This window comes from Engystomops pustulosus, chromosome 6, assembly GCF_040894005.1.
Source record: "Engystomops pustulosus chromosome 6, aEngPut4.maternal, whole genome shotgun sequence".
In the NCBI taxonomy this organism is placed as follows: Eukaryota; Metazoa; Chordata; class Amphibia; order Anura; family Leptodactylidae; genus Engystomops; species Engystomops pustulosus.
In genome coordinates, this window is record NC_092416.1 from 153,547,051 (window position 1) to 153,571,767 (window position 24,717).

The following is a 24,717-nucleotide window of genomic DNA, read 5'->3' on the forward strand; positions in this document are numbered from 1 at the left end:
AGTTAAGGTTAAGAACAGTTACTGAATAGGTATTAATATTGTATTGTATTGTATTCTGCAAATGTGTTTCATGGGTTCTATTACAATAAACAAAGTATAATTGTTAATTTTTCTATTTGTGATCAATAATCCTACATGTATGCCTTAAGAAATTTCTGTTAAAATATGTATAAATAAACTCTATAATAATCATTGATTATACTATGTAACCAGTCTTGATTGACAATAACAAACCATTTTTATGAAGCTTCTGTGTTGACTCATGTGTCTCCATGTTTACTTACCAAAAAATTTACTTTCTCCCATCTCCCTACTGCATCTCTGAAGTTCAGCCACAGTGATATTCAGGTTTATCTTTAGCTGGCATGGTGGCTGAGTGGGTAGCACTTCTGCCTTGTAGCCCGGATCCTGGGTTCAAATCCCACCCAGGTCAACATCTGCAAAGAGTTTGTATGTTCTCTCCGTGTTTGCGTGGGTTTCCTCTGGGTCCTCTGGTTTCCTTCCACACTCCAATACATACTGTTAGGTTGTTTAGATTGTGACCCCAATGGGGACAGGGACCAATTTGACATGCTTTGTGCTACACTGGATAATCTGTGTGCGCTATATAAATAAAGGAATTATTATTGTTATTATTACCTCTCTTATTGAGGCTTTTCTCCCACAATTGCTTAGTTTGGCTGGACGGCCAGGCTGAGGAAGAGTTCAGGTTGTCCCAAACTACTTCCAGCTTGGGGAATCAACAAAATAACGGAGTCACCACAGAGCAGAACAAGTGGTGAGGGGGGCGGTGAGAAGGAAGGGAAGGCTGAGGATGCCTATACTATACTTTTGGTTGCCTATACTTTTTCAAATAACGTTGACATGTTGAACGGAGTTGCATCCCAACAAATGGTACTTATCCTCTGTCTTGTACCCTCTTTCCCAAATCATTGTCAGTGAAACTGTCTCTAGAATTGTCTCCAGCATCATATTGTCAAATCCTCGCCACCAATAAATGGTAGCAAGCTTGCCGGCATCAAGGGAGAGGGTAATGTTGAGATGGCAAACTTTTTATTAACTGTGTGCCAGGCCTGTAGAACATGTCTCAATACCCTGGTGGTATAATCTAGATTTTTGTGCCATGGGGGGGATCCACGAACCTCCAGAAGCAGATTTTTCTGTGTTTCTGGGAATGAAGCGGCTTCATCCTGAAATCTCCATGAAAGGCCTGAATCGCCCAATAATACACACCCACTAAATTATTTACTGCGAAGGACCTTCACCCATGAAATCCTCGTACATTTTTTCCTTCTCTGAATTCACATGTACCCAAGAGCTATTTCAGAACAGATCCTGAAAAGTAGGCACAAGGGACACATGCTCCATTCCCTAAGAAGCTCGAGTCTAGTACTACATGTAGGAAGTGATTCCAGACTTGTAGGGGCTATAATATTTATAAAGCCCAGAGCCCATAACACTCTTAATCCGCCCCTGACAGGTAAAGACTCCAAATTCCATGGATTGTATTAACAGTCAAGCCATGTTTGTAGGAAGCCAGTATAAACATATATACAAACCCTTGAAGAGTTGGTGTAGCAACAGAAGAGTGCCAGGAGACGGAGATCACAGGATGCATTGTCCATTTAGAGATGTTGCAGACTGGAGGAAGACCATCGTCAGTATATTACATAGGTGTGTACACATTCCATAATATTTCCACACAGAAATCAATAGAGATTTTTTTTTTAATTTTCATGCTGTTATATGGACTTTAAATTAAAAAATGTGACCCCCGGACACAGTGGGGCTTATTTACTAAGGGTCCGGGGGCCACACTTTCGTTGCATTTCCCGACGTTATCGGGGATTGCACGGCTGTGACAGGTATTTAACCAGGGATTGTGTCGCACACGATTGGATTGTGGCGCAGCTGCGATGGCTTTCATACGACAGAAATCGGGGGGGCGGGCCGTAGAACAATCGGACTGATTCGAGAAGATTCAATGGGATTTAACATTCAAATTGTGTCGCACTTACATGCACCAGGAAGAAGAAAGTGAACTCTGTCGGACCTGAGCGGGGAAGCGACACATGCAGGATATCAGGCGCACAATCTTAGTGAATCGCGGCACAGTGCATGATCGTCGGACAAGGCACTTTAGGTGAACTACACTGGACGGGTAAGTAAATCTCCCCCAGTTTTGTCCATACCTGACGACCACTGTACAAGCCAGTCATAACTCTCTATACATCTACGATCGTGTTTGACAAAGGCCTGTGATAGGCCGAAACGTCATTGATTTTGATCATGTTAATAAAAGCATCGCTTGGCATCATATCTATAGGAGTGCTTGCATTACTTTGTATTGGATACACTTGGGGTGGGGACCCTAATCCTAACCAGCACCTGTCTGTCAATCAGACGATTGTAATTCACTATCCATAGGATAATGAAATCTGCAATCCTATTATCACTTATCAATAGAGAGACAGTTTGATCATGTCCTGCATCTACATTCAAATAACGGTGCACAATGCTCTGGTGTCTCCAGAACTCCCATTCACTGCATATTAGACTGCTGGAGATAGTATTGAAAGGAGCTCGACCTGCCACTCCATCATGTGGGGGTCCATACTTATGATAGGGGAAATCCATCTGATGGGTGGGGCGTGCATCTAGGTGGGGGTCACATTATTATCCCCTACTTTGTAGATAAGGGATAACACTCACATTTAGTACAATCCCTTTTAATTGTGTAAAAAGAAGCTTTCAAAATGATAGAGGTATCTCCTTTGTCACATGACAGATAGCAGTAGCACCCTATTGACTACAATATGGTCAATCAGTTTTGTCATCTGAACAATGGATTCTATGACAAAAATATCTAAACTCATGTGGAGCCTTATAGAATCTAGAATACACAGCAACTTACAGTATATTTTTAGTTTTTTTTTTTTTGCATCATTCTTTTATTTAAAGGAAATCATCCACATGGATTTAGTGGTTTTAACTCAAGCATACCTATATACTGGCAAGTACCCCCTGAAACAGTATCTGATCTTCATTTAGCTGCTAATGGCGTATATTTTTGTGAAAAAGGACTTTTAAAAATATACAAATGAACCTCAGGGGCTCCTGTGTGCTTCACTGAAGAATCTTCTGGCATTGTCGGCTGTCACTGATTCTCTGGTGGGAGAAGGGAGGGAGGAGGTGGGCATAAGCCTCAAGGCATAAGGTAGTCATGAATAATTAGCAGCTGACAGAGCGCAAAGGGACATCTGAGACATACACAAAGGACCCCATAGGGTCATTTGCATATTTCTGAAAGACCTTTTTTTTACAAAAAATAAGCAATTAACAGCCAAATGAAAAACAGATCCTGATTCAGGGAACACACACCAGCATGTAAGTATGCTTGGGTTAAAACCATTAAATCTATGTGGTTGATTTCCTTTAAGACCAATTGTATACAAATAGTGGGCCAAAGTCAGGTACATAACAAAAAAAGGGAAAGAATGAATCAGTGGCATCCAGATTTATACATATCCTATTACCTCGCAACACGTCATCACTGAACAACAGTATGGTAAAACTTTAAGAAGTACATGTAGTATTTTTAAAATTTATTTAGTTTTTTTTAAATAATAAAATAGGAACAACGTGCCTTTAGTATAAAACCCAACCCGTTCCATTAATGTATCTCCAAACCACACAGTCATAATATACCAAACCTACCAATAAATGAATGTGTATGTGCGTACATTATGTGGTCAACCATGAAGCCGTCACTCAATGCAGAAGCTGCTGTAAAGTTTTCCTCCCCACCGACAATTTGTGAGGTAAAAATAACCTCCCTAAGCAGTGATAAGGTTGGGAGTTTGCCTTTTGTGTCCGTCTGAGCCGAAGGGCCAATGGAGCTGTATGGATCTGACACATGGGAATTTCTCACATATCTGCCCTCTACTGTGACCTTCAGCCACACAATAAAAAGAGGCTTGAGTGTATCTCTCCGCAGCCTCTCGGTCCTGTAGTCAAGGTTGGTAGCAGTGTGCTTGTCTGTGTGCAATATACTAACTCCCAAGTCTTGCAGTCTTAGCTTTGGCCTTTACTGCATTCGGACACGGATCAGACTATGTTTAATTCCCAAAATACCCTTGCTTGGCATTTTTATACTTATTTCACTCGTTTTTTGTTTTCTGCTATTGGAATTACTATTTTCTCTATACATGATGACAAAGTATAGAAATGTAACTGACATTAATAGGACTATGGGTGGGGTTTTTTTAGAGATTTTTTTTTATTATTCCAGTAAAATTTACAATTTTATACTATTATTCCATTAATTTTCCTGTAAGTCTCTTATTCACAAACTCTGTGTAGCATATTATTGCATGTATGTATTATGCAAATAGGATTTTTGACAGAATATTCTACTGTTTTTACACCTGCGTTTGTCATGGTTTCAGTCTATTACAGAAGTGATGACAGATATAACACATATGGCTCAAAATTGGTCTGTAAAGCTCAGTTTTTTCATTATTACTGGAGAGAACAATAGTACATGCTATACCACTCTTACTATCAAAAACAAGCAGAAACCTGACACTACCAATAGTCTTGATTTCGGCAAGCTGCATTGTAGCACATGAACCTTAAAGACCTATGATGGTTAATGGAATCCAGAATTCATTCGGAACAGTAAATGTATCAACTCTATTAATAACAGAAGCCATGTAAGGCTAAATTCACACTACTGTACCTTCCCTCTGTTAAAAAAGTAAAAATTGGAGGTTTAACGTATCAGTTTAAAATCCCATTGACATCAATGTAAATTTGATGTCATCTGTTATGGTCAGTTTTGACATGGATCAGTTATTCATGCATTTTTTTCAAACGGAGGGAAAGTACTGCAGCCTCCGTCATTTTTTCCACCCCAAAATTGGATAACGGATCCCTGCCTAAACGGAATATCACGGATGATATAAAATTTACAATAGAATTTTTAAGTGATAATTTAAACCACGGTTAAACCTCCACTCTTTACTTTTTTTTACGGATTTAAAGAACAGAAGGAAAGAACAGTAGTGTGAAATGAGCCTAAATTATACAGTTTATGTACAATTAATTTCTTACATTTTGTTTGTATTTCAATTTTGTGAATTTTCTGTATCTCACATGATGCTTATAGGTTCTAATGTCCAGGTGGGTTATTTGACAATGATCAAGTAACCCAATGGTTATGTATTTGACAATTGTCAAATATGACAATTTATAGATGAAAGACGTTTTATTTATTTTTTTTCTAATTTATTCTAATTCCATTTTTATTTCTGTATAGAACTTCAGTTTGATTTCCTACTGCTTATGTTTTACCAAAATATTCCACAGCATTGTTCCGTCTGTGTTTCCAGTGAAAATTTATTTTCCCAAAATACACACACATATCAAATATATGGTGCTGAGAAATGTGATGAGTGTGTGTCTACATTTTTTTAGGTTTAATTACTTAGAATTTGAGGAACATTCATACAAGAAGAGCTCACATACCATGCAATGCCCCACGTCTAAATGTCATTGACTATATATACAATATACTAAATATAATCGCAGGGGCGGATTTGCATTCAGCCATACAAAAACAGCCGGGTTAGTAAAAACATTGGCCAGATATTTGGATATTTTTACCAATGGTGGCCAACGACTTTTTTGAAAATCGTCGTAAATGTGGATTTGTGATCATAGATTATGCTATTTTTATGCATAAATAGTTTACTCATTGAAGAGCCATTTTCTGGGGGCCTCATACATATACAGTCTCCATGGATTCGATGTGCCACCATTTGGTACAGAGTTATTCTTGCATAGAGGAGAAACTTGTAGTTTAAATTACTTCTATGATATGGTATATAACCAACCTCGCCATAATTTCTGGCACTATAGGACATTCCCTTTTGTATGGAGCATAGGCACTTAACTTGTTGATCATTGTACATAACCAACAGAAATGTAGGATATTCTCTTCTATCATATTTCTCAAAGTTCTATTCTGTTTCATCCTTTTCTGGGAGGCGGTGAAAAAGAAATATGGTATATAATGTATGACTAAGTAAATTAGGCTGTAACTAAAAACTCCAGTTGGAGACAACTGAGTGACATTGTTTTGGCTGTGCTATACCCTTAATGTACATAATTAGGATGGGGTTCATCTGCACCTGTTGTGCAAAGGCACAGGGCACGTTGTATATTTTTTTTTTGCGGATTGGGATCAAGGTCAGGGCATTTGTTGTAGTGGACATAAACAATGAGTTTAACCTTAGGCCATTACTTGGTTTGCCTGGTGAGTGTAGGATTATGTTACAAAGCTAAGACCATGTCAAGAGGCTGAGGTCATGGATGTGCCTCAAGTGGCTCACTGTTTGAAAAAATGTTTTTGTTGTGCTGGATTACCGTAACACAATGTTGCCATTAACCTCTGTGCCAACAGCTGCTGGTTTTAGATGCTCCAAGAGAGAACGCCAGTATGGAAGCCCAGTACTGTGATATATATAAGATCAAACTCTAACGGGGGCCATAGATATTTGTAACTACTAGCCATGAGTTGTTTTTCTGGCATTTATCTCTGTGGGATTTATTTCTTGGCCTGGCTTTGACATTACATGCTTAGAAGAGCATGCGACCTTTGACATGAGATTATTGTGAATTATTGAATTCCTATATTGCACCTTTATACTATGCAGAAACAGGGGGTAGATATCAACACATGACATGAATCTTTTACTCCTCCATTTTTCCAAAAAGTTATGCATGAATGAAGGTTTTTTGTCGCCCTTGCCACTCTCCAACTTTTGTTTGGTTGTGGGTGAATGGTGGGTCCATTGGGCTCTACTGTTCAGCTGGGATGGTGCACCTAGTTTATGATTAGTTATGTGTCTTGTCCTAAATTAGGCGCACAATGTGCTGTGTCATGGGATATTGATTTTGATACATTCTTCCCATTATCATTATTTATGTTCCTTTGTATCGTCTCATTTGAATTCTATATGTCTTTGAAGTGTGGGGAAAAAAACTGCACCACTAATATTGGGCAGGTGCGGGGCCTAGAGCTGCTGGGGGGGGTCCATTCAGCCGAATCTCAGTCCCTAGCAGCCTGGGTGGGAGTTGAGGGGGGCTGTATATAATGAATCCATGGGGGATGTACTCTAAACCATGATGGGGTTGTATATAATTAATTTATGAGTGGGCTGTATATAAAATAAGCATAACACGGATGTTAGGAAATTATCAACTACGAAATATTTGAGTTAGTTTCTGTTTCACACGGCTGCAATTGTGTCCATGATCTGGCCTATATTTGGGCAGATTTTCGGTGCGACCGTTCCTCTTTCAATGGAAAGGCGAGGGGTGAGGAGCGCTCTCTTCCCTTCCCTCCTCCACCTGACCATGTGCTTGCCTGGTATCTGGTCCTGGCAGACACACAGCCTAACTTCTTAATGAGGATGTGAATATTACATACAAATTGGAAGCCAGTGATTAGTTATTTGTGTACTTAGTAGTGCAGAAAAATCCTCTGCTTATACTTGCAACACTCACCATGAAAAGCTTTTTCTGCAAGCAAAGTCCGAACATGAAGTGTTTGTTCATGTATTGGGTTTCCATGGTTGAGCAACGGCCACAGTCCTGTGAGCGGTACATACAAATAGAAGTGTCATCTGGAGTGGTGAAAAGCGCTCCATTAGATACTGGACGAGTGGAAACATTTTCCTAGGAGTAAGAAATTACAATATACAACTGAGTAGTCAGAAGTTCAGATCTGGACTGATTCAAACGTATATGGTACAGCACAATTCTATATTCTAGTACTTTACCATACATTTCTGTCTATAGAATCTTTGGTAATAAGATTGAGGGCCGCATGATGATACACATTGCTAATCTTGACTACGAAAAAGGGTTTTGGTTTAACATGATGACATGTTCTCCTTCTCTTTCTAGGGGTGAGGAGCATCCCTGATTTTCCTGTTTCTGCTGCCTTTCTTTGTCTCATTCTTTGTCCATCATGTCGCTCCTGGATATGTCCGAGTTTGGGGAGGCCGCAGACTATTTGCGGAAAAGTGATGATGAACTCATGAAGCTACATACAATCCCATTCGATGGTAAATTTTTATAATAGTAGGGTGTCTTTTGAGTAAGATCTTGTGTAAGGTCTGGTGTCTGATGTATTGGGGAGTCACAGGTTTATGATAATGATACTTAATTATTTACTTTTACTGAAAATATCTATCTCCTCCTACAAATAGATGTAAAGATGTGCACACCTTGTAAGAGGGGGGCATCTCTGTCCGTTTCTATTTGATGGAGGGAATCTCATACAAATAGTTTCTATCTCACTATGGGGGGCATGTCATACAGATAGTTTTTAAGTAATGGGGGGGCTTAGTTCATGCACACTGACAGTTTCTATTCAATGAGCAGGACTGAATATGTCTTATTAATAACACCAATGCCATATTTTCTATCCTGTATGACTGTCCTATATAACATATTTGCATCCTAAATTATGTACATTCACCTGTCCTTTTTATATTATAGGTAAGAAGAAGGCATGGATTCCAGATGAAAAGGAAGCCTATATTGAAGTGGAAATAAAAGATTCAACTGGTGGCAAAATCACAGTGGAAACCAAAGACAAAAGGGTAAGCCTGATCTAGCTTTAAGATTTTTTTTATGAAGTAGCTGTACAACATGTCTCTTATTCCGATTCCAAAAAATTTGGAATATATTGGAAATTCTATTCACTTTTCTTCAAAATTTTCATGTGATATTATGTTATTTTGACGTTATACTAGGTTTTGTCTGTAGCAGGTACTGCATATAAATCTCAATCACTTGTTGGAGAGTTGATCCTCAGCAACTTTGTTTTAATGGCCTATACTTTGGGCGTTAACTGGATTGTAAATCTCTTTTATGTGTCCCCCGGCAGAGTCTTGTTGTGAAAGAAGATGATATTCAGCAGATGAATCCACCAAAATTTGACATGATTGAAGACATGGCAATGTTGACCCACCTCAATGAGGCTTCAGTCCTTTCCAATCTAAGACGTCGTTATGCCAACTGGATGATCTATGTAAGTGGTTTATCAAGTTTCAGTTTATCACCTATCCACATCTGTCTAAAAGTTCATGTATAATTGTTGTTGTACATGACAAGTCGTTCAAGCCAAAACTAGGCCACAGTCCACAGATAACATCTCCAGCTTTTATTAAATGAAGATCCCATTGTGATTCAATGATGTAAGATTGCATGCAGGGACTCTTCTCACTGGAGAATCCCAAATATCGATGAAGAAATCTACACATTGGTCCGTAGATTTTGTAGGAATATGCCATTTTCAGACCCAAAACTAATCTGAATCTTTTCTGATTCACTTCAGATGAATCTTTCAAAATGGCGGCTAGCTACTGCTGTCAATCATCCAAGAGCTTCCAGAGAGGGGAAAAAGAAAAATTCTTAAAAATTCCAAAATGTTCTAAATAAGAATGTCTGTTATATTTTATTATGTTTATGTTTCATTACATTCACTAAAACCTTGAATGAGAAAAAAAAAATTATAAAATGAGATGGAAGCTTTTTATGAAATATCTGTGTTTTATAGTACCAGAGGTTGTTAAATACCAATTTACAGAACAATTGGAGCAATATTGGCTCGGACTAATTCAATTCGGACCCAAGCCGAGTCTTTTGAAAACTTTGATGCTGTTTCTATGAATGAGATCTTGGATTATTCACACATTTGTAATTGGCTTCCACACCCCTTAACCCCCCCCCCCCCCCCCCTGCCTAAAAGAAAGTAGACATTGCTAATCAAATCACATTAAAAAAATAACAACTGGAGCTGGAAGTAAAAAAAAATCTTTGGATGGAATGTAACAACCTTATAAAAAATATACCAATACCAGGTAACACGGAACATGCACTTCTCTCACTGTGTTGGTATTCCCAACTTTTTTTTTTGGCAATGTGTAAAAAAAGAATGCTTGTTTCAACCTGTTTTGTGACAGATGATATCCTAACATGGTAGATATTTCATATAATTAACCATGGAGAGAACTATTGAGGTTCTTGGAAGTGATCTTTGGGCACTTTGTAGTTTATGAGCACAGCTGTTGCATAGTTCAAGGTTTTTTTTTTTTTTCTTTCTCTTCTCAGACCTACTCCGGACTCTTCTGTGTAACTGTGAATCCATACAAATGGCTTCCTGTCTACACCGCCACAGTTGTAGCCGCCTACAGAGGCAAGAGACGATCAGAGGCTCCGCCACATATATACTCCATTGCTGATAATGCATACAACGACATGGTGCGGAGTGAGTATCCAGAAATTCATTTTACCCTATGGAAAGCTTAAAGAAAGATTTAGAAGTGGGAGTAGTGCCATAGATCTCTTCTTATCTGTAGGTAGTATGAAATAGTTTAAGGTTAGTAGAACCTTATTATAAAAATGATATAATCAGCATTTTATTATCATATCTTCTGGTTAATAGTTCAGTCATGGTGAATAAAGTTACAAGCACGTAATCATACAATGTGTATTGTCAGACCGAATATATTGTAGGAATCCTGTAGTTTTGTATATTCAGTCTTATCTCGGCAGCACAGCACAATTCTAATAATTGTAAGAAAGGCATATAAAAGAGCACAGATATACACAATATATGGATATATAAAGAGTTGTAAAGAAACTACAACTAATATAAGAAAAAATATTACATCGTTTTAACTCTTATTTTTTTTATTTTTAGATCGTGAAAACCAATCAATGCTTATCACGTAAGTAAAGATATGCATTTTTAAAATACTACACTAGTACTTTGTGTTTGTTTAAAGGAAATCTACCGTCAAAATCAAGAATGATAAAACAAGATCCAGGATCATAGATTCAGGCCTGGTGACTGTGGTGATCTTATATTTGTTATCCACCATCTCCTTTGTTCTAACCTCAACTTTTAAAACTATGCTAATGAGCCTGTGAAGCCCTACCTCAGCCCCACTGTGCTGTGTCTTCACAAGCTGTTACACTGTCTCAACCTCTTCCATGTTTCCTCAGCACTAAGATTACATCAGGCAAAGGGAGGGGGTGGATAATCATTAGCATAATTATAAAAGTTGATATTAGAAGGAAGGAGGCCATGAATAACAAATAACAGTCACGGTGCCTGGATCTATTAGCAAGTGCTTCTGGTTTATCATTCTTGTTTTTGATGGTAGATTTCCTTTAAGAGGACCTATCAATGATTACGACTTAATAATCATTGATAGAAATTATAGTATTTCCCATTAAATAACAATCCTGGAGTACCGACCTCTTCAACTCCTGTTATTACTCCAAAAAATTTAGTCTGAGGATTGTCCCACCACATGCAATATAAAGCTTTAGAGTGCATGTGGTTGTACACCAAGTCAGGTTCAGGAGTACAATGGAGGGGTAACAGAGGACACAACACAGAATAATAATTAAAAAATGTCATTTTATGAGACACAGACATGTCAGGAAGGTTATCAGGTCCTCTGTAAACTTGAGCATCAACAGTGTTTACTAGGTGTTAATACGGGAACTGTCTGATATCTGGATTTGTCTTTTTTGATAAATACGGGATATTTACGATAAAATAACACATTTTCCTACTAGATAAACTTTGACCACTGGGAGCTGCCTTCTGATTGGTCACGCCCATATTTTAGAAACGAGCACAACATTAGAATTTTTTGATAAAATATAGTCTTAATGTGGGATTTTGCAATGCCAAAAAACGGGTGTAAGAAAGAAACCACTCTTATTCTCCAGAGTTGTGATGTATTCAAACCCAAATGCTTCATTTCACACCAGAAAAGGGTTAAAACCTTTAAAAGTTGCTTATGCACTTTGAGAGACATGGTCTTTCAGTTATTGCATCAAAAAATTGTCCTATTCTCCCGTAGCACGGGAGAGCCTACAGCCACGTGCTGGAGAGGAAAATGGGTGAGCATAGCCATGCCCGGTGCCCGGACGACATACATTCGGACCCAAGCTGAATCTTTTGAAAACTTTGATGCTGTTTCTATAACTGAGATCTTGGATGATACACACATCTCTAATCAGATCCCACCCACCTACCTCCCCCAAAAAATATTTTTTCCATACACGTTACCACCCCCCAGGCATGTGCGGCAATAAAATTAATAGTAGATATGGTTGCTTTCTTCCATAAACAGCTCCCCACCTGACTATGAGTAGCTTGGGGTATTACAACTAAGCTCCATTCATTTCTACACAGCTGAGCCGCAATACAGGCCCAACCCATGGTCAGGTACCATGTTTTACAACCCCTTTGAAGCCACACACACCTAGAGACAATTTATATTATTTATCTTGTTGGTTATGGACATTTAGTAAATAGTAGTCTAGGTTATCTTCTTATAAAGCCCCTTCTTCGCTAATTATCTTGTTTTGGTGCATTTATCAATGGCACAACACAACTACCACTCTCTATCTGCTTTCTCTATGCATGTCTTTTAGGTAAATCTATTCAATGTAAATCTAATAGTCATGCATAGAGGAAGTGATTTCTGGTCTGGAGAATCTTTTCCATGAAAGTCAAGTGGTACTGAGGAGGAACAGAAAAGGAGTGATAATGAGAGAAGAATGTGCATAGTAAAAGAATTAATTACTATTAACCTTATGTTAATTAAAAATTGGAGAAAGACAAAAATCTGGAGCGCTACATTAAATTCTGCATTATTTTTAAATCCGAGACAAAATAATAGTCACGTCACAAAAACGTGATACTTTTTACACTTTTCACCAGTTTATAATGACATTCAGACGATAGACAGAGATGACAATGTGAATATATTTACACAGGCATATACAGGCATAGAAAAAGCTAAATTAAGAATCATAAGAGCCATTGCATCTCTGACTACACCATTACCTAATTTGGTAAAGCAGAGATCTGGTATTAAAATGCCTGGCCGTTCTCCTAGTGCAGCAATCCTGCTATCATTGTCCATAGCCTTTGTTATCTGGGACTATCGTGCCAGGAGGGCTATTCATAGCAATGAATCACTCCAGAACAATTGGTTAGTGCAGATATAGAGAGTTAGTTTATCTCTATTGTCAGCTCAAGTAACATTACACTCCTGACTGTATGATATCCATGCCACCATTTCCCACACCCTTTTTTTTAGATGAAAGTATTATCACATTATTCTATGTATGAGCATTAAAGTTGTAGTTATAAATACCTATAGATGGCCTGTTATATTTATACTACAGTCGTACACCATATATTGTACAATTCTGTACTACACAACTGTAAGTCACACTTCTTATTTCACTTTACCATAAGGATATGAAAATAATAATATTATGGTATTATTATTATAATTTTAGGTATTATATTCAACCAGAATTTTTACAAAGGCCACTAAGCCTAATATCAGACTGAAGAAGACACCTCATTTACATCACATACATGCTTACAACAAATGATAATACCTCTATAGAATATTCCCATATTGCATCCATTGTCTGGAAAACTCTCCATCAACCTCAATGGGTCGGCTCTAGCCTATAGTCATGGGGCTGCTGGAAAGCATATAACAAAATGCAGTTAGACAAAGCAAGGGAGAAGTTTGATCATTATGGAAGACCCTGTAATTATGGACAGAAGAAAGAAAATAGAATAAGAAAATCAGAAAATTAAAAAAAAAATCTCATATTTGTCTCCTATACATCTTTGTTAAAAAAAAAAAAAGTCTATAAAAAAACAAAAGAGATGGAATACAAAAATAAGTATCCCAAAAAATATTTCAAAATATAAACTAAATCGAAGTAAACTATTAAATAGCAAGTCTATAATCATATAATGTATGTTTGTGTTTCATGTATAGGTGTAATTTTTATTGGACTTATATTGCTGTTTTTTATTTTTTTGTGTGAATGTCCTATTGTGACTTTACACGCTTTTTTCATTGTTTGTGCAAGATGAAGGGAGTTTTTAATGAAAGAGCTCCACTCACTGGTCAGAAGAAAACATTGTCCACTTATCGTGTATATGAAGCCAAGTGTAATATTATATGTGTTTATTATTCTGTCTTCATTCACCCTCTCACGTCTTTCTGTTACCCTAAGCGGAGAATCCGGTGCAGGAAAAACTGTTAACACGAAACGTGTAATTCAGTATTTTGCTATTGTGGCAGCCCTTGGGGAAGGGATCGGGAAGAAGAGCGTAAGATTGAGTTTCTTGGCCGACGCTTCCCTTGCCATTTTTCCCCTTTTTTATTATTATTTTTTTTACTCGCTTTTGCTTTTTCATCTCACTTCTTGTCTTTTCATTTTACCTTTTCTTGCAGCAATAACACATTTTTATGTGTAAAACTCAGTGTTTGCCCAAAAGATATTTATCTATAAGACTTATAGGACAAGTTCAGCCTATAAATGGTTCTTCTAATCATAAGCCTCCGCTATTTACTTACTTGCTATTTAGTACTGGAAGGGCATAAGAGGGCCATAGGGATTCATTTGTAAAACAAATAACCTAGTGACTTAGTTTTTTGGAAAATTCATATTTCATCTTACTCCAGAGCTGAATTGGAAATGAGAACTTTTATCCTTGTGCCCATTGCAATATTAGGTGGAGAGCCTTAGGATTGACTATACTATAAATAAACCAGATTAAAAGGAACATGTTATCAGAAATTGGCCTGAGAAACCAGTACCAGGATGTTTTACAACAAAGCCCCCTTCGTTGTAATTGATGGTCATACATTCAGAGACATCACTAACCAGAAGTTCGGTTTAGAAAATTCAAACTTTCAAGTGAGATGAAAATTTAAGCATAATCGGGGAGGCGGAGAGTTTAACAACAAAGTCAAGCTCTCCTCACCTCAAAAAGCCCCCTTTGCTGTAATTGATGGTCATACATTCAGAGACATCACTAACCAGTTTGCAGAAGTTCGGTGCATAATGTCAATAACAGGGTAGGATGTGACCAAAGGTGGGGAGAGAGAGCTTGACTTCAGCACTAAACTCCCAGCTTCCTTCACTTAAAACATCCAATCTACATCCTTAAAGCTGATTTAATGGAAGATGCCACCATGCAGGGCCATAAAAGAGACAGAATTTGGAAGCTGTTCAGATGCTTGATGACATCCTGGTAGTGGTTTGTCAGGTCAATTTCTGTACCATTGCAGATCTGATATTGATGATATTGATATATGAATTGTTTGTCAATATAATAAAAGTGGAAGACCAGTTGAAGGCGGCCATATCATATATCATATCATATATCACACTCATATAGATGACAGCTACTCCATTGATAAAGCATGCAATTATTTTTAATAGGTAATCACCTCTTGTGGCAGTTCCCCTTACATCCTCTTTGGGGTGCATAATATAAGAAAGTTAATGTAGTCACAGCATGTCATTAAATTTCTGTAATTCTTTAGAGGAATAATGCAGGTAGAATATGTGGAAGATACAAGTAACTGAAAGATATTATAGAAATTTAGGTTCATTAATTGCTTTCTTCACATTTTCTTTTTCACCTTTGTCTTCTTTAAAACATTCTTTCTGTCATCGCTTTTCTTATTTTTTTTTTATTGCTATTTTTTGCATATATCAATTTCTTCCGTTTTTGTGATCACCTGCTTTCTTCTTTTTTATATTAACTGTTTTCTCTCTTTTTTTAAATCTAATTTTGATTAAAAACATTTTGCCTCTTTTTACTTCTTTTTAGCAGAAATAATTTTTTTGGCTTCGCCTTATATTTTGATTTTGGCTTATTCTTTAACATATTAGTAATATTTGAGTGTGGTATTATTTGTAACTTCTTGTTTAGCTATGTGTCGATACTTTATCATTATCCATTTCTGGCAGCTTCAAAATGCTTTCCTGTAACGTTGATGCTCTTTATTATTTGACCGCTTTATGCAGTTTGTTGTTAATAATCAGTTCACTTTTTTTCTTTCATTACCGTTACATTTATTATATTTGATTTTCTGTTTTCAGCAAGCTCCTGCCACCAAAACCGGGGTAAGTGTGTAAATGTATTGTGAGTACATACTGGTGGTTATGGTGGAATATTTGTAGAATATTCGTTATACTGAATGTTTTCAGCTTATACAAGCTGTATATATTAAAGGAAATGTATCATCTGGAATCTACTTACACAAGAAGCTCCAGTGGTACTGTGATGCTGGATTATTTTTTTATTAGTTCTTTTATGGCCTCTTTTGTCCTAATAAAAGAGTTTTAAACAGATGCAGAATAACTGCAAGTGCTACAGGGGACGTCACCTTAGCCCCTGTAAGGAGCTGTGGCTACTGCAGGCCCCCCGGAGCACTTCTTACAAGCCCCCTTCTGTTCACCATACTACCCAGCTGGATTGCAAGACTTGAAAACAGCCGGTGATGTCACTCTGGAGGCGGGGCAAGGAAGAACACTGGGAGTGGGGGGCGTGAATATATTAACGTGGTGGCGCTCAGGTGACATTGGGCGGGGGACCTCTGGCTCATTTACACATTTTATAAAGTAGTTTTTTAGCTTAATAAAGCTGTCCGAGGATTAAAGAAAAAAAGAGATCATCCCCTAGACAAGGAAACAAGCATTTTGTTGAGGACATCTACCATCAGTAAATCCTTCAACCACCAGGATGAAGGACTGTATGCAAATGAGCCTCAGCGGTCCTAGGCTCCATAGGTGCAGCCTGGAACCCTTCAGGCTCATTTGCTTACAGTCATTCATTCTGGTGGTAGATGCCCTTTAAGTTTTTAAGTTCAAGGGGTCTTCCTTATTTTAAAGAGGAACTGTCGTGGCAATATGGGACACTTAACCACTCACAGGTCCTTATGGACCGATGGTTTAATGTCTAAAATCTCCCTTTAGCAAGTCCTTATGTGCAGCAATAAAAATAAAAAATATTTACCCCCACGTCCGGTGCTCCCCACGCCTGTGCTGTCGCATAGTGAAGCTGATGCACTGCACCCTGGCTTCGCTGTGCATGCGCTTTAGTTAATATTTTTTTGATAGCGGACATATAGGAACTTGCTAAAGGGTGATTTAGGACACTACATCACCTGTCCATAAGGATCTGTGGATGGTTTAAAAACATGCTTATCATTGGCTGTAGTGGCTGCAGCTTTCTCTGCCTTTATTAAATAAGGATAAGGATTAAAAAAGTGCTCCCATGTAAGAAGTGTTTATTTTTTGGATAACCACTTAAATTTATTTATTTTAAAATTTTCTATTTCTCTATAAATATTAAATCCTGACCTAACAGGAGTACCATGGTAGTTTTGGATCAATATGAGAGCTCTCTCAATCTTCTGTGGTAGGCAGATTCCTATGGTCGATATGGTAGCTGTAAAGTTTTTAAACAAGCAAGATGTCTGACTCTATAATCGCAAACTGAGAATAGAATTCAGAATTTTACTTTACAGCAAAGAAAAAGAACATTTTGGGTGACTCTATACCACACACTTTAATGGAAATCTACCACCAGGATCAAGGATTGTAAAGCAAGCACACTGACATAATGGTGTATTTCCCCTCTAGCAGGATCCGCTCTTGTTTAAGCTTCTTATGCCCTGGTTTTTACCAAAAGAGGTTTGACAAATTATGCAAATGAGTCAGCGGGTCCTGGGCTCCATAGCTGTTAATGAAGCCTGAAACCCCTCAGGCTCATTTACATAATTTTTCCCATTGAAACAAGGGTAGAAGAAGCTTAAAGAAGAGCAGATCCTGTCAGAGGGGTGCACACCAGTATGTTAGTGTGTTTGGTGTACAATCCTAAATCCTGGTGGTAGATTTCCTTTAAACCTTATGGACCTGTGTCCTAAATCACCCTGTATCATCTCTATCTGTGTCCATCGTTAAAAAAACACTTATACTTACCTAGAAATGGCTTAGATGAGATTCATAACTGTGTGATTAATATACTATTTTTTCTTCAGGGCACTCTTGAAGACCAAATCATAGAAGCCAATCCAGCAATGGAGTCATTTGGCAACGCCAAGACCCTAAGAAATGACAATTCCTCCCGCTTTGTAAGTTATTAGTATTTAAAAAATATTCTGAAAACAAGTTTTCTGTAAGTTATAAACTGATCAGATATTAACTGTGATTTTTACAATTCCAAAAAAAACATATTTTAAGTAGTCTACATATATACTTAAATCTACATATGATGACATAATTCATACAATACCCAATCCAATCCAACAATTTACCTTCATTTATATAGGGGAAGTTTATTCGAATCCATTTTGGACCCACCGGAAAGCTGGCTTCTGCTGACATTGATATTTGTAAGTACAATTTTACAGTAGGAAAATACTGGAAGATGTTCATAGGAGAGGACATATATCATATAAAATATCATAAACATAAAACATTATCATATAACCTAATTCTTTTGAATTAAAATAGCATAAATTAATCTGGATGTCCAGCCATATGACCTAAACTTCTGTAGGTATTAGCCTATTAGTATTGGATAAACTAGATACCTGACCCTCTAGTTATTTAGGTATAAGTCTCATATATAATTATTAAAAAATATTTCATGTGTCATATATTTTCTGTACTGCTATTGTGATAGATAGATAGATAGATAGATAGATAGATAGATAGATAGATAGACCATTCCATTAACTGTTTTTTAAGAAATGGGTTTTTTTTCATTCTTAAGATCTCCTGGAAAAATCAAGAGTGATTTTCCAGCAGCCTGGGGAGAGAAGTTACCATATTTACTATCAGATTCTGTCTGGGAAGAAGCCGGAGCTTCAAGGTATAATTAAAGCATTTGCCAAGTATTGTACTGAATGCAATAATGTACTGCCGATGAGAGCCAATGTCTATATAGAACATCTTAATACCTCTATAGTTACACATAGATGATATCTAATATTTCTGTATCTATTTCAGACATGCTGCTGCTCTCCACCAACCCCTATGATTACCACTTTTGCTCACAAGGTGTAACAACTGTGGACAACCTGGATGATGGAGAAGAACTTATGGCCACTGATGTATGTAAAATGAATAATTACATGCTCTGCACTGAGAGGAGAATAGATAGAAGTAGTTGAAGACGTAGACTTGAGCCTCAGATACAATTTTAGTTTCAGTCTATTTATTTTACTGCCTCATCTCTAAATCTAAGATTCCTTTTTTAATATGACAAATGACTCATCTTGGGCAAAATCTAACTCTTCTCTGCCCGTTTGCTCATTACGTTGGATTTTTTTATAGGTAAACGGGCAAGACTTCACATAAAAGAGAGAGTTCTAGAAAGGATATTTCATCCCCTACCTAGGGTGCTAGTAGATGAATAAGGGAAAAATAATTGTTTCAATCTTTTAATACCTATACAAGCATACAGCATATACAGCATCTTATGTGTCTTGTTTCTGCTTTGTAATACAGCATGCCATGGATATTTTAGGCTTCGGCCCGGAGGAGAAGACAGGCAGCTATAAAATAGTTGGTGCAGTCATGCATTTCGGGAACATGAAGTTCAAGCAGAAGCAGAGGGAGGAGCAAGCAGAGGCCGATGGCACTGAAAGTGGGTACAATGTCTTCTGTCTATGAATTCTCATACACATGACAGGACCCGCACATATCTCCAGACAATGGGGATCCACTATACTCCATACTGTGGCTGTGCTGGAAAGACAGTTTGCCGCACATGCGCATAAAATCTCTATTGAGACCTAAGGTCTGAGTCTATACGATTGAATATTTTTGTTATGCTGCAGCAAGCTCTGCTTTCCACCCAAACGCAGGCGGGTCAGTGGACTCTTCTCCAGATCATAGTGGGTGCCAGCAGTTCCATTCAGAGTCGGCTCCAGGTATCAGTAGGCCCCTGGGCAACAGAGCCTCAGTGGGCCCCTATGCAGTGAATTCACGTGGCAGCATTAAAAATTCAGAAACTAAAAGTCTCCTGTTCCCTAAAACATACCCTAGTTTATCATACCATACAGCCCCCTCATGGTTATTTTATATAAAGGCCCTCATCCCCATGGATTTCTTACAAACAACCTTATGTGGGCCCCCCAGCAGCTCTGGGCCCCGACACTTGACCAGGTATACCCAGTGCTGGCGCCGGCCCCGGTCCCTTCATCATGTATAAATGGCATATCCTGTATCTGAGAACACCCCTTCTAGCTTATAAAATATGGCTAATAGTTACCTCACCCTGCTTATGCCTGAATGTTTTGCATCTTCTTTTTTTTATTACATTTTTTTATTTATTTTCACACATAGTTTACAAAATTCAACAATGCAATACACAACAATGACTAACAATACAACATGTAGCATACAAATTTGGACATAAAAATGTCCTAGGTCCCCCATATAAGAAAAATACAATATTGCAAGCTCTTAGAAGACAAAAAAATAAGAAAAAAGGAATATATTAACCGTGTATGAATTTAAGTTATGGTTTCTACCATAACTTAAGACTACCCTACTAATTCCAATAAGTTTTCACTCAAATTTGGGGTGCTGATTATATCATTGTTTGTTAGTGCTACTTGAGAGGCGCAGAATTCTTCAATTTAGAAGCTATTTCTGCTCTAGCTGCCACATAAATTTTACTCTCACAACTACTATGCAGCAACATTTGCGGCATAATTTGTCTTGATTTTTCTAAACGTTTGATATCCTTAGAGGTGATAAATTCCATCCAAGATGAGGTTTCCACAATGTTTACAGATGGTTTGTACAGAGAGATAATTTGATTGAAGATTTCATAACTCTGTCATATACAGATATCAAACGTTTTATATACAGAATTTTCCCATATACAGGCGGTCCCCTACTTAAGGACACCCGACTTACAGACAACCCATACTTACAGACGGACCCATCTGACCTCTGGTGAAGCTTTTTAAGTGCTTTACTATAGTCCCAGGCTGCAATAATCAGCTGTAAGGTGTCTGTAATGAAGCTTTATTGATAATCCTTGTTCCCATTACAGCAAAAAATGTTTAAACTCCAATTGTCACTGGGGCCAAATTTTTTTTTGTCTGTACCTACAATTATAAAATATACAGTTTCGACTTACATACAAATTCAACTTAAGAACAAACCTCCAGACCCTATCTTGTATGTAACCCGGGGACTGCCTGTATACACATAGTTTATTTTTTAGACTTTTCTAACAAAACATGTCAATGTATAATAGATATTTCTTTTTTGCATCTTATTTTTCGAGTTTAGAAATATATAATAGTCACTGTTTATTCCCTTTCTGAGTCTATTTATAATACCAGATTATAATATAATTCAGTCTCTAGTTTGGATGTATTGAAATCCATAGTGTGATGGTATATCATGTTTTTTTACAGATCGCTAAACCCGATTATTCCCTCTTTCGTTATTATATCATTTAATGAGACTATACTTTATTGATGCCAGGGTAAAAGGAAAAGGAAATTTTACTTTTACTTCCCTTCCAGTACCTAATCCAGGAGCTCAAAACAATTCTTGTAACCTTACATTTATATTTCCTTATACTTTTTATTAAGAATTTAATTGATTAGAAATGCTTTAGAAGGAATATTATTATGTACAGGCGGTCCCCTACTTAAGGACACCCGACTTACAGACAACCCATAGTTTCAGACGGACCCCTCTGCCCACTGTGACCTCTGATGAAGCTCTCTGGATGCTTTACTACAGTCCCAGGCTGTAATGATCAGCTGTAAGGTGTCTGTAATGAAGCTTTATTGATAATTCTTGGTCCAATTACACCAAAAATTTTGAAACTCCAATTGTCACTGGGGCAAAAGAAAAAAAATTGTCTAGAACTTCCATTATAAAATATACAGTTTCGACTTACATACAAATTCAACTTAAGAACAAACCTCCAGACCCTATCTTGTATGTAACCCGGGGACTGCCTGTATTACATTCTCTAAATATACCCAGTTATCTCTTCAGATTCCAGAGGGCTTTAACAGATTTTGATAGTGTTTTGCCTCTTTTATCTTCCACAGGTGCCGACAAGGCGGCCTACCTCATGGGAATCAGTTCAGCTGATCTCATTAAAGGTTTGCTCCACCCCAGGGTAAAAGTTGGGAATGAATATGTGACCAAAGGTCAGAATGTGGAACAGGTAAGTGTCTCTGGTTACATATAGTTGTCACGGTTACACCCGCGATCCTCGGTACGGATTGAGGGTGAACCCGTGCCTGCTGCCGCGGTCCCCGCTCCCCCAGCTCTCACTTACCTCTCCAGGCTCCGGCCTGCACTCTTGCTCCCAGCGTGTAGGCCGCATGCTGCTTCCATGCAGTCGCGTGCTCCTGCCACTAGAGGGAGCGCGCGCGGACTTCTCCCAGCCTTAAAGGGCCAGCGTCCTTCTTATTGGCTCTGGCATTCCAGGCTCGGCTATATAGCCTGGCGACTCCCAGCATCCCCTGCCGGATCTTCAGCTCATACTTCTGAGGAGAAAGCCTTCTTGAGCGTTTCCAGACGCCTCTGAGTTCCCGTGTTCCCGGTGTCCTGTGTTCCGTGTTGTTCCCCTGTTCTGTGGTTCCTGTGGCGGTCCTGGCATCCTGTGGCGGTCCTGCCTGCCTGCCTTCCCGTGGTCCTGCCTGCCTGCCTTCCCGTGGTCCTGCCTGCCTGCCTTCCCGTGGTCCTGCCTGCCTGCCTTCCCGTGGTCCTGCCTGCCTGCCTTCCCGTGGTCCTGCCTGCCTGCCTTCCCGTGGTCCTGCCTGCCTGCCTTCCCGTGGTCCTGCCTGCCTTCCCGTGGTCCTGCCTGCCTTCCCGTGGTCCTGCCTGCCACCCGTGGTCCCCTTGTCCCTACCTTGGCTGCCACCGTGGGCCTAGTCGCACCCGTGGAGCGACCTGGTGACTCCCCGCCGCAGCAAGTCCATCCCGCTTTGCGGCGGGCTCTGGCGAAGACCAGGAGTTCACTTAGACTCCGCTCCCGGGTGTGGCTAAGGTGGTTATCTCCCGCGGTGGTCCAGGGAGTCCACTTACTTAGTCCTAAGGGACTAATCCCCATAGACTGTGACAGTAAGATCCGGCCATGGACTCCGCCAAGGTCTTGTATCCTGCAAAAGCCATGGACTGTGTCAAGGATCCGTACCTGCTACTGGGTGACCTCCCTAGCACCATCGCCCGGCAGTCCCAAGAGATTGCTGTCCAAAAGGAACTCTTGGACAAACTTGCTGCCACTCTTCGGATGATTGCCTCCCAGCAGCAGGCTCCCTCGACTCCTCCCGTTGCTTCAGTCACCCCACAATGTTTTTTGGCAGTAGAGACTGGACCCGAAAATTTTTTGCCGGACAAATTCGATGGCAACCCCAAATTGTGCCGGAGATTTATTTCCCAGTGCTCGCAGCACCTTGAACTATTATCTTCCCAGTACCCCACCGAACGCTCTAAGGTGGCGTTCATCTACTGTCTGCTCTCTGGAGAGGCCCTGGCCTGGGCTACCCCCCTATTGGATAGTGGTGACCCGGACATGGTCTCCCATACCAAGTTCCTGGCTAAAATCTGGTCCAGGTTTTTACCACCTCAAGTCCGGCTACCTCGCCTGTCCAGCTTGGTCCCGGTGTCTCCACTGCCTCCCAGAGCAGCTCCAGCGGCGCCCAAGCCTCCGCAGCTTCCCAGAGCAGCTCCAGCGGCGCCCAAGCCTCCGCAGCTTCCCAGAGCTGCTCCAGCGGCGCCCAAGCCTCCGCAGCTTCCCAGAGCTGCTCCAGCGGCGCCCAAGCCTCCGCAGCTTCCCAGAGCTGCTCCAGCGGCGCCCAAGCCTCCGCAGCTTCCCAGAGCTGCTCCAGCGGCGCCCAAGCCTCCGCAGCTTCCCAGAGCTGCTCCAGCGGCGCCCAAGCCTCCGCAGCTTCCCAGAGCTGCTCCAGCGGCGCCCAAGCCTCCGCAGCTTCCCAGAGCTGCTCCAGCTGCTCCAGTGGCTCCGCAGCTCCCCGCAGCTGCTCCAGTGGCTCCGCAGCTCCCCGCAGCTGCTCCAGTGGCTCCGCAGCTCCCCGCAGCTGCTCCAGTGGCTCCGCAGCTCCCCGCAGCTGCTCCAGTTGCTCCGCAGCTCCCCGCAGCTGCTCCAGTGGCTCCGCAGCTCCCCGCAGCTGCTCCAGAGACTCTCCAGCCTCCGCAGCTTGCCAATGCTGCTCCAGAGACTCTCCAGCCTCCGCAGCTTGCCAATGCTGCTCCAGAGACTCTCCAGCCTCCGCAGCTTGCCAATGCTGCTCCAGAGACTCTCCAGCCTCCGCAGCTTGCCAATGCTGCTCCAGAGACTCTCCAGCCTCCGCAGCTTGCCAATGCTGCTCCAGAGACTCTCCAGCCTCCGCAGCTTGCCAATGCTGCTCCAGAGACTCTCCAGCCTCCGCAGCTTGCCAATGCTGCTCCAGAGACTCTCCAGCCTCCGCAGCTTGCCAATGCTGCTCCAGAGACTCTCCAGCCTCCGCAGCTTGCCAATGCTGCTCCAGAGACTCTCCAGTCTCCGCAGCTTGCCACGGCTGCTCCAGTGGCGCCCCAGTCTCCGCAGCTTGCCACGGCTGCTCCAGTGGCGCCCCAGACTCCGCAGCTTGCCACGGCTGCTCCAGTGGCGCCCCAGACTCTGCAGCTTGCCACGGCTGCTCCAGTGGCGCCCCAGACTCTGCAGCTTGCCACGGCTGCTCCAGTGGCGCCCCAGACTCTGCAGCTTGCCACGGCTGCTCCAGTGGCGCCCCA

The 24,717-nt window shown here is 40.2% G+C and overlaps 1 protein-coding gene across 3 annotated transcripts in view; it reads left to right on the forward strand.

The window, feature by feature from the left end:
* Nucleotides 1-3,895: 3,895 nt before the first annotated feature.
* The window catches only part of MYH7B (myosin heavy chain 7B), a 41,747-nt gene continuing 20,925 nt past the window's right edge, over nt 3,896-24,717 (forward strand). For 2 of the 3 annotated variants that reach the window (XM_072111858.1, XM_072111859.1), the window contains exons 1-14: nt 3,896-4,018; nt 7,975-8,135; nt 8,572-8,675; nt 8,963-9,106; nt 10,189-10,345; nt 10,781-10,808; nt 14,152-14,248; nt 16,033-16,056; nt 17,976-18,068; nt 18,266-18,329; nt 18,713-18,811; nt 18,949-19,052; nt 19,450-19,588; nt 22,029-22,147. In XM_072111858.1, coding sequence (XP_071967959.1) covers nt 8,039-8,135; nt 8,572-8,675; nt 8,963-9,106; nt 10,189-10,345; nt 10,781-10,808; nt 14,152-14,248; nt 16,033-16,056; nt 17,976-18,068; nt 18,266-18,329; nt 18,713-18,811; nt 18,949-19,052; nt 19,450-19,588; nt 22,029-22,147 — 1,269 coding nt within the window. In that variant the 5' untranslated portion in view covers nt 3,896-4,018; nt 7,975-8,038. Of the gene's footprint in view, nt 4,019-7,974; nt 8,136-8,571; nt 8,676-8,962; nt 9,107-10,188; nt 10,346-10,780; nt 10,809-14,151; nt 14,249-16,032; nt 16,057-17,975; nt 18,069-18,265; nt 18,330-18,712; nt 18,812-18,948; nt 19,053-19,449; nt 19,589-22,028; nt 22,148-24,717 lie in introns of those variants that run through there. The other variant, XM_072111860.1, reaches the window with a different exon arrangement.